At 31.7% G+C, this 9,999-nt stretch overlaps 1 protein-coding gene across 1 annotated transcript; it reads right to left on the bottom strand.

Annotated features, from left to right (window-relative positions):
- Positions 1-4,412: 4,412 nt before the first annotated feature.
- LOC100142001 (histidine-rich glycoprotein) lies at positions 4,413-8,017 on the bottom strand. The gene is made up of 3 exons (XM_001811240.4): positions 7,911-8,017; positions 5,099-5,160; positions 4,413-5,051 (listed from the first exon to the last, which is right to left on the bottom strand). The coding sequence occupies exons 1-3, from the start codon at positions 7,923-7,925 to the stop codon at positions 4,724-4,726; spliced, it is 405 nt and encodes a 134-aa protein (XP_001811292.1). The 5' UTR covers positions 7,926-8,017; the 3' UTR covers positions 4,413-4,723.
- Positions 8,018-9,999: the final 1,982 nt, after the last annotated feature.

Genomic DNA, 9,999 nt, shown 5'->3' with positions numbered 1-9,999 from the left:
CAATTTTTTTACCATTTTTAACTATTTAGACGAAGATGTTGATGTTCTTAAATAATAACAAAATCTTTTAAATAAATACAATATAATTAAAAAAAAATAAAAATTACTACGAGTTTAACTGCTATCGAATTAAGGGCAAAAGCGTGGTTACAACTTTTTTTTGAAACTTTAATTCAGAAATAATCTTGTACTGTTTGGCTAGTTCTTTCAATGTAAAAGTGTTAAAGTCAAAAAAAAATATACCTTAGGTTAGCTTTGAGCTTTTTTTAACTCAGACCTAAGGTAGGAATCAAGATAGAGTTAGGTAAATTAATTTATTGTAAGTGTCAGAAGCGGTAGAATCGTATAGGTTGACTCAAAGTTATTTGACTCTAAAGTTAACCCACTATTAAAATAACGGGTCTTAAAGATTAGTGCATTATTTCAAGAATGATCAATTGAGTGAACACCTTTGCCAATTTTCTTACTATTTTATCAGTTATGATTTATGAAACGATGAGTTGTATTTACTTGGAAAAAATGATAAAAGGATAACTGTTTTGTATGTAAATGTATTCTAAAAATATATTTGCGCAGATTCCTGAATGGGATTTTTCAGCCTCATTACCTTATGTTTACTTTCATAAATAACTAATCCCACTGAGTTACAACTCGCACGTAAGCTGTTGTATCGGTCGTGAAACCGCAGCCAGACCAATTAAACCTTAACGAGCAAAACCAATTAAACATTCAGAATTTAAATAATTCATATGTTGTGAATTTTTCGTGAAATTTATCGACCTATTAAAAGCCACAACAATTCGCTAAAAATCGGTTACATAACGCGAGTAAAAGTCTGACATTTCCCCGTCTCATATTTGTGCAAATAAACCCACGAAGAAATGGAAGAAAACTGTGCTAGACGTCGAACTCTCCTCATTTCTTTTATTTTCGCGTGCAGTCAAACTGGTTCATTGCCACTTTTACTCTCGATCTAGAATAATCTCGCTTTCCACCTGACGGAAACTCACTCGGAAGTTGAAAAATCTCGCAGAATGCTGTCTAATTTTGGGACACTTTCTCGCATGCGGCCAGAATCGTATCAATAAATGCGTCATTAAAACACTGCCAACGTCCGGAAGCCGTTGTTATTACGTGACAGTTTCTACAATCACACGTAAGGAAGTGCCCTTGACTGCTAATTAATCGATCAATGGGGGCTTGGCCAAGCGGAACTCGTAAAGTTACTAGTGCGCAAAATTGCGCTTTTTCGCCCCGGGCAGGAATTTTTGTAGAGCAGGTTGTAGAACATCTGTAATAATTAATAAACAGCTGAAGACGAGAAGAAGAAGAGAAATTTTAGATTAAAACTACCAAGAGTAAATTAAAAAATAATTGAAATCAGTTTAAAAAATAGGAAATTTGGTAGCAAGTTGGGCAAGACTGCCTGGAAAAGATGCTCCGACTGCCCGTCTTATGCAACGCCCGGGTACTTTTCCGTATCGGGACTTTCGAAATTGATTTTCTCGATTATGGGATAAATCATAATTGTTAAAACATTAGTTTCATAATGTTAATGCTAATTCGTATTAGAAAGGTGGCCACTTTGAACTGGTAAAAGGTTCCGACCTCTAACAGCATCGGACTTATGTAATTAGGAGGGAGTTTCTCTAAGATCGGGAGCTTCGGGGTTTCAAAATAGAACTGTTTGCGTAAGGACGTGCGTACGATCGTGGTGTCATCAATAGCGCCTTAAATGGCGTAATTGAGCAACTTGAGAAATACGGTGTAAATTGTGTTTTTCCGAGACCTGAAAAAAAATTGACAAGTAGCGGTAACTCAACAAATGCAGGACAAATTTGTAATCGTTCTTGTTGGGAAAAAGTGGACAGATAACGGCTTTGGCAATTTTCTCTTGATTTGTGGTTTTCCTAATTTGGAGCGAACAGCACCTGATACAGTATCTGCAATTATCTCAAATGTGGGGTAATTATTGTTGGAAGAAGTTTTTAATAACAATAAGACAGACAATACACAATATACACAATACGTCTTTACAAATATAAATCAATCGTTTGCCGATTTCTCCAAACAATTAATTCTTTCAAGAGGGATGTTCAATAAATGATATTGTACTCGATTGTCATTTTCTCTGTTCTTTATTTCGTGATATTTTTATTTATATCATTAAGTATTTATCTTTTCCTTACAAGAACAAATACGAGTAATGGATAAAAAGGTTTTTGACAACATGAGGACTAAAAGTAATAATAATTATTACAGATGGAGAAAACATTACTAGTTATTTACTGATATTACATTTCGAACGCAAGAATCTGGAAATTAAGGCCAGTTTAATTGTAAGAATTAAATTTTAGTTCGCGATCTGATTGCAACTTAATTTAATTTACTTAAAACCTGAATTAGATTTTGACTCTCTTTTTGTAAACTGACCTTAGATTAAAACAATCATTCAAATCATAATTAATTACATTAAAGAATAGCAAAATGTTTTCGGCGCATCCACCATATTTTCACTTAGCTGTTATTCTATAATAAATTTAGTTTTGCAAATTTTTAATAATCTTTTGTGTTTTTTTTATATTCTCTTCTACATAATAAGCTGTCAATGTTGCTTTTTTTCTCCAGACTACAGGTGACACTTTCTTTTGAAATCTTCGTCTGATAGTGAAATTTGAATAATCATAATTAATTACATTAAAGAATAGCAAGATGATTTCGGCGCATCCACCATATTTTTACTTAGCTGTTATTCTATAATAAACTTAGTTTTGCAAATTTTTAATATTTTTTTTTGATTTTTTCATATTCTCTGCTACATAATAAGCTACCAATGTTGCTTTTTCTTCTCCAGACAACAAGTGACACTTTCTTTTGAAATTTTCGTCTGATAGTGGAAATTGAATAATTATAATTAATTACATTGAAGAATAGCAAGATGATTTCGGCGCATCCACCATATTTTCACTTAGCTGTTATCCTATAATAAACTTAGTTTTGCAAATTTTTAATAATCTGTTTTGCTTTTTTTTCATAATTTTTCTATATAATAAGCTGCCAATGTTGCTTTTTCTTCTCCAGACAACAGGTGACACTTTCTTTTTTGTCGGATAGTGGAAATTGAATGTTTTTTTTTTAATATGATAACACAGGAAAAAACTCTACTCTTATTTATTCATGGGAAAGAGAAAAAAAATACAATTTTTTGCCACTGAATTAATCTAGTGTAGCTTACAGATTTATTTATTATTTTTCATTTTCTGTAAAAACATACAGCCAAAAATGCAAGTAATTTACAATAATGCTGATGTATCTTAAAAAGTAATAATTATACAGAAATCAGTGTTTTTTCCTATTGAAGTGAATTTATTCTGATTTTTTTACATTTTTTTTATAATAAATATTCATGAATTAAACATATTGATATTAATAAAGAAAAAATAGGTAAATAGAGTAAATAGTATTATGATTTCTAGTATTATTCTAAAAACAAACGATGTGTAAAGACTTTTTTCGTTGACTGTTTATTAATTTAGATATTAATGAATTATTTTATTAAAAAAATGATGTGTTAATAGACGTCATTAATACACTCTTTTTCATTAAGTTACTGTTTTTTGGAATTTTGACGTTTTGATGATATTTCGATATAAACAACCAGTTATATTCATACAAATAAAAAAACAATGACGACTGACATCATATATATTTGTGCTTGTTTACAATAATATTATTAATATTATAATTGTTCAAGTTTAAGAATTGAACATATCCATTGTTTATGCTCTGAACGTCTGGATTTATATTTAGGTTTATCATTTTGTATGTTTTTAAAATTGTAAATGGTAATTGTAATTTGTAAATGTTGATTACTAAACTAGTTTATTAAATATCTTTTAATTAATTAATTATATTTTTTTAGCGACATTTACGAGTTCGAGCACAAAATAAGCAGCACAAGTTTTAAAATGACATAAACAAGTATAGGATTTTTGAGACTAATCAAAACCAATAATAGAAAATTGAAGTCAATAGTCATGAGGAGCGGTAAATGCGAAAAATATTCACTTTCCATTAAACATTTTTTTCCAGGTACTTTACGGAACATAATTTTGAAATACATATATCATGTGTTAATTGAAAGTTCCATAGAACGAGCATCTTCACCATACACAGTCACGCGTCCTTTCTCTCGAAATTTTTTTTTTCATGTTATAACAGTTATCAATGTCGGTGATATAATGGTCACTTTTGCCATGGTCAGTTCTACTCGTATTCCCATGGATTTCGATTGCGTGTAGTTAACTATTCGAGTGAAAACTTTCATTGTAATGAATTTTTTCAATTATTGTGAGGCTCTAGGTCAAGAGTGACACGCTTGAACCAAACAGTTATTAAATAAGAAATAAAAGCAATGGAAAAATAGAAAATTTACTTATTGTACATTCTGGAACAATAAACAAAATAACAAAACAAAAAACAAGTTTAGAATTACTCAACAAGTCGATACAAGCTACTTCAGTCAAGTTTGAGCGAGTCCAGGCGCCAGTGAAAGCGAACCATTTCCAACCATAAAATCGTCTGCATTTCCTCTTTTATGCAACTTTCCAGCAACATCTTGCAGACCTGGCCATAAACAAGAAAAAAACAGCCGACTTTCACGCACAACTGTCGGTAAAACTGGTTGCCTGGGCCACTCCACTACCTAAACCTACTCAAAAAACTAATGTTTGTGCTTGGGCCTCCTCTTCTTGTAATGGTGCGCCGGTGCGTGCTTTTTGAAAATGTTGTGCCCTTCCTCAAAATCGTAGTTTTTGTTGTCGCTCTCCCAGTCGTTCTGCAGGTCGAGATCGTCGTCTTTGGGGTGGTAGCTGTGCAAGTCCAAGGGCTTTTCCTTCTCCTTCTCGTGGAAGTAGTGGTGGTGTTCGGGCACTTTGACCAAGTGCGGTTTCTCCTTTTCGTGGAAGTAGTGGTGGTGTTCGGGGATTTTGATGATTTTCGTGTGGTAGACGGTTTTGATTTTGGTGGGGACGTGGATGCGGTGGTGGACGCTGAAAAAATGGGTTAGGTGGGTTTGGAGCGCTGGTGGGCTACTTACTGGTGGCCGGGGGAGCTCAGGCTGTGCTCCAAGGTTGCAAGGAACAAGATCAAGACACTGACCTGGAAAAGAGGGATTGCGACAGTTCAAGAGCGAGTTTGTTTATTTTGATGAGTGGCAGGAACATTCATTACGAAGAGATTCTGGTTTTGCAACATTGAATCACTGATTGAATATTATTTAACCTTGTTTAAATTTTTTTATATAATTTTTATTTTTACCGAACTTCAACATTTTTGCTTAAAAAAAAAGATTTTCTACAAAAATAGAAAAAAGTTAATTTAGGTTTTTTATTTTATTCTTCTACACTTAAAATTTCCGGTTTTTCTCCTATGTAAGGCAGTTTTGACAACTGTTTGGCATTTCACAATACGAAACGTCAGATTATTTTTAACAGGTTTAAAGCAATTTTAAGTTTTGTTGAGTCTAATTCAAAGAATAAAATGTGGTATTTAACTCGTTTTTGTGTAAATCGGTTCATTTATTTTACCTCGTGGATGATAAAGCACTCGTTTTCACTCGTGAAATAAAACGTCCGATCAACACTCAGACTTGTTAAATAAATAACTATTAATGTAAATTTAAAAGGTTATCAAAAAATCAAAGTTTAAAAATCTGATTAAAGAAACTTATTCTAACACATGTATTAGAGCGAATTTAAAAAATCAAAGATTTGAATACATGTTAGAATAAAATTTTAAAAGTTACTGCAATAAAGCTTTAAAATAATTTTTATAACATTTGGAGACAAAGGGGAGGCTAAAATAACTGCAATCTTCAGAAATGTTTATGAAATTTTATTCACCATAACAATTAGAATCTTGAACGTATCTCAGTATTATTTTAATTAAATAGAGTCAGTTTAAAGTAACGTATATAATTAAAATTTTTGTAACGGATCATATTTTTAAAAAATTATCGAACAGGTCGATTATATTTTTGTAAATGTTGCATTTTGACATTGTGATAACATTTTTGACGTCATTAGTTTTTGAGTAATGACATTTTAGTTTTTTGAAATGGTGACCGACATTTTTGTTTCCTGTTTTTGGTAGTATACTTGTTTATCGTTCTAATAAGTATAAAAAAATATTAAAATGAAATTTAAAAAATCAAAAAAAGTAGAAAATAAAGTGGAAAAGCTAAAAAAGTTATTTATGATTACACCTAAAGGTTTATTTATTTGTTTTTATAAAATGTGATTTTTTTTAAAAAATTACTATACCAAAAATTTGAATTTTATGTGGTACTTTGAACTCACTCTGTATATGTAATTCATTGTTTTTTAATTTATGTTTATCTATTATGTTAAATTAACTTCTTCATTAGCAGTAATAACAATCATTTTATTTATTCTAAAGGGCACCATCCGTAAATAAATCATTTATTATTATTGTTATTTTAATAAGAAGTTTTTATGAACACAGGTTCTAATTTCATACGAATTCTCAAAAAAAATACTACGAGTAAAAGATGCCAATTTTTTTCTTCAAAATTTAATTAAGTTTAAGTGACTAACTGTGTATTTTATCTTTAAAATAATTTAATATATTCTAGTAAAAATTTGCAAAAAGTTATTAGCAAAGCCACAAGTATTAAGTATGTTTGACTACAAAATGAATGAAAATTTTTGGCATAATCAAAAATAAATATTTCTGGTAGAGTAAAAAAAAATCAATAGAGTAAAAATGATACGATTCGTTACAGTTTGATGCTTTGATATTGTTTAAATACTTTAAGGTAAAAAAAACATTTACACGCTTTGACCATTTAAAATGCTAATTGCCGCCGAACACATGAGTTAAGCAGAATAAAAAAATTTTTTGATTAGAATCTGTTTAAGCTTTACTGACGAAATTGTTACTGGAATTACTCTTCCAGTGTGCTTTTATGGTAGGATCATAAAATTGACCGTTATTTTGATATTACACAACTAAAGCTCACACTACGGAATGGTGAATGCTATAAGCTGTTTCAAAACTATAAAAACGTAAATTTTACCAAATTATTTTTTTTAATAAGATTGATGATTGATAAAATTGCAGAATAGTTATTAATGATTAGATCTTTGATTAGAAGTGTAAATTACATTAGCTATTATTTTTTTGAAGTGCATGAATAATTTATGACGTTGGGGTAGTTTTGAAACAGCTAATATTGTATTATTAATATTATTATAATTTAAAGTGCAGCTTAACTAATAAAAGTTAGTTTGTAGTATTATTTTTTAGGTGCCACTCAAATATATTACTTTTAACATGGTCATTCTGTATATTTTATTCCGTATGTTTTAATATCATTACTCATTTTAGTGGTGTTTCGAAAAATCAATAATCCGGAAAACTTTTTGCAGTCATTAATTCGCTTTATAAAGCTTTAACATTGACTGTACTAAATTTATAATAATTAATTATTATTTAAAATTGGTCTAGTTTTTTTGTAGCTGTTGTTGTTTTTTTAAGGAAAAATGACTTTAACAAGGGAAGGGTCTATAGATCTAAACACTTCTTAACTTTATGTGAATATATGAAAATGACAATTTTGAAAAAAACAACAAGTTAATCAATAATCAGTTACAGGGTTAAAAAAATAACACAAAGTTGGAATTTTGGGTTAGTAAATTACAAATAATAGATTAGAGCTAGTAGTAATTCAACGTGACAATTTTTTGAAATTTATTAAAAGAAAATGTTAAAATTTTGAAAAAAAATTAACTATGGCGTTTAAGTATCCTGTAAGCACATCTTAACAAAATGAATTTGGTTGATGTAAGGGTTGTAATTTTTGGTTAGTTAGTTAAATGAGCACATACCTTGAGATGCACCATTGTGATCGGCGTTTGAAAAACTCTTGCACTGAAACTCAGATCTCTGTTCGAGAAACGTCCACCAACGGCTTGAAGTAGTATTTATAATTTTGCGTGCGCTCCGAAGTGGGGTTAAACGTAAAAACAAAGTAAACGAAAAGCGCACAATGATCTAACGTCAAGTTCATTAAAAATCTATTTTGCATTGTTCCATCCCACATAATTATCCCTCTTAGAAAGTTCCGTTGTTTTACGGAAGATTACGTCCGGCATTACCCCGTGCGTGTTATTTACCGACTATCAAGGACACAAATTTGGGTCATCGTAAACGAATTTTTGAATACGGGAAAGCGAACGGGAAAGTGTCAATAATCTCGATACGAATTTTTCTTAAATTTAATTCTTTGTTGCGGTTGGGACTTTCTCTGGATTTTATTTTTCAGTAATTGTTGCTTATCACAATTAATAATAGGCTTTTTCAAGCGCTTATTAGAAAAATTTCTAACGGTGGTAATGACCCGACGAGGATTTTTCTTCGACGTTCGATCAAAAAGTGAGAGTGATCCTTGGATCGATTTCCACAAACAGTTACGGCCAATTTAGTCATCGCAAAGGTACTTACTTAGTACTTTTTGTACTGTTTTATGCTTGGAGTGAGGAGCAATTAGCGTGACCAGCGGAGCGCGATAAGTGCGTTGACAGTGACAAGAAGTTTAAATAGATCAATTATATAAATTTCTTTGTTTGTCGCTGATGGATATGCAAATCTGAGCGTTTATGAGGCGACATGTGAAATTTTGCCGGAACCTTTCGTGTACTCAAATTTTTCGACAGATGTTTTTGGGCTGTGAAGAGAAAACCTTAATTGGAAGAAGATTAGATTCAAATATTTAGGTTCCAGTACTCTAAACACTTTCAAATCTGCGGTGTACATATTCATCATGACTTGATACGCATCTATTTTTGCACCACAATTTTTCCTGTTTTCACTCGTATTCATTAAATAAAAAAGTCTATTGACCCTAATCAATGAAACAACTTTACTTGTAATTAACTCTTCTTCGAACTTCATTAAAAGCTTTGTCTATTTCACCACCAATCAATTAATACTCCCCTGACACTTCATTCCCTATTCCATAAATCGTTAGTCCACCTCCAGTTCTCGCCCCACAATGACCAAAATCAAAAAGTGGTTGAACAAAATCATCCCTCACAGGCCCTATCAACTGAAAAACTGTGTAGTGTGTGTCCTCACTTACACCCTTTTCATCGGTCATTACGTCACCCCAATTGTCGGTTATTGCAGTCACTCCAACCACCGGTACTCCAAAACCCAATATTTTGCGATCGTAAAAATCAGCCAAATTTTTGACTGGATCCTCTTGCTACTTTACGCCGGAGCGACCTTTTCCTACTCCAATGTTGTGGTTGAAGAATGCTCAAAAGTCAAAAACAAGATCATGTGTTTGCACTTTTGGGGCGACCAGATTTTTTCCATCAACGGATTGCTCTGTATGTTCTTCTTCCTTCTCCAAATCAACACAAGGCTTAAGAATTTGAACGCTTGGGCGCACTTGATCGAGAATCGGCACTCTTTTAAGATGGAAAACGTGATTTGTGTCCATTGTACGAAAAACCTGATGAAGCGGAATTTCAAGTTGATTGCGGTTTTGATGGCAGCGATTTTGTTTTTTATTGGAGTGCAGTTCTGGATGAGTGATATGACTCCTCTGGATTTCACAAGGAGGGGCTCAATTTTTTTGAGCGAGTTGATTCAGTGTAACATTGCGTTTCAGTTTTCGCAAAAATCGCTTTTTCTGCTCTACATCACCAATAGTTTGAAAAAATCAATCGTGAGGAAATTTCAGCAAAGGTTGGAGCTTGGCACCAACTTGGAAGATTCATTAAGGAATTATACCAAGTTTTGGTTGGTCTTTTACCGCAATTTTAAAATAATCAACGATGTTTTAAACCCTGTAACCATCATTTGGCTCTTTATCAGCGTCGTTATTTTAATTATCAATTTCTATTTGATGATAGCAACCGCCACGTTTGGCGTTTTCCAAGTGAGAACGTTTATCATTATAATGGGTGT

This window comes from Tribolium castaneum, chromosome 1, assembly GCF_031307605.1.
Source record: "Tribolium castaneum strain GA2 chromosome 1, icTriCast1.1, whole genome shotgun sequence".
NCBI lineage: Eukaryota > Metazoa > Arthropoda > Insecta > Coleoptera > Tenebrionidae > Tribolium > Tribolium castaneum.
Note: the sequence above shows the minus strand (reverse complement) of the source record. Positions and strands in the feature narration are given on the sequence as shown.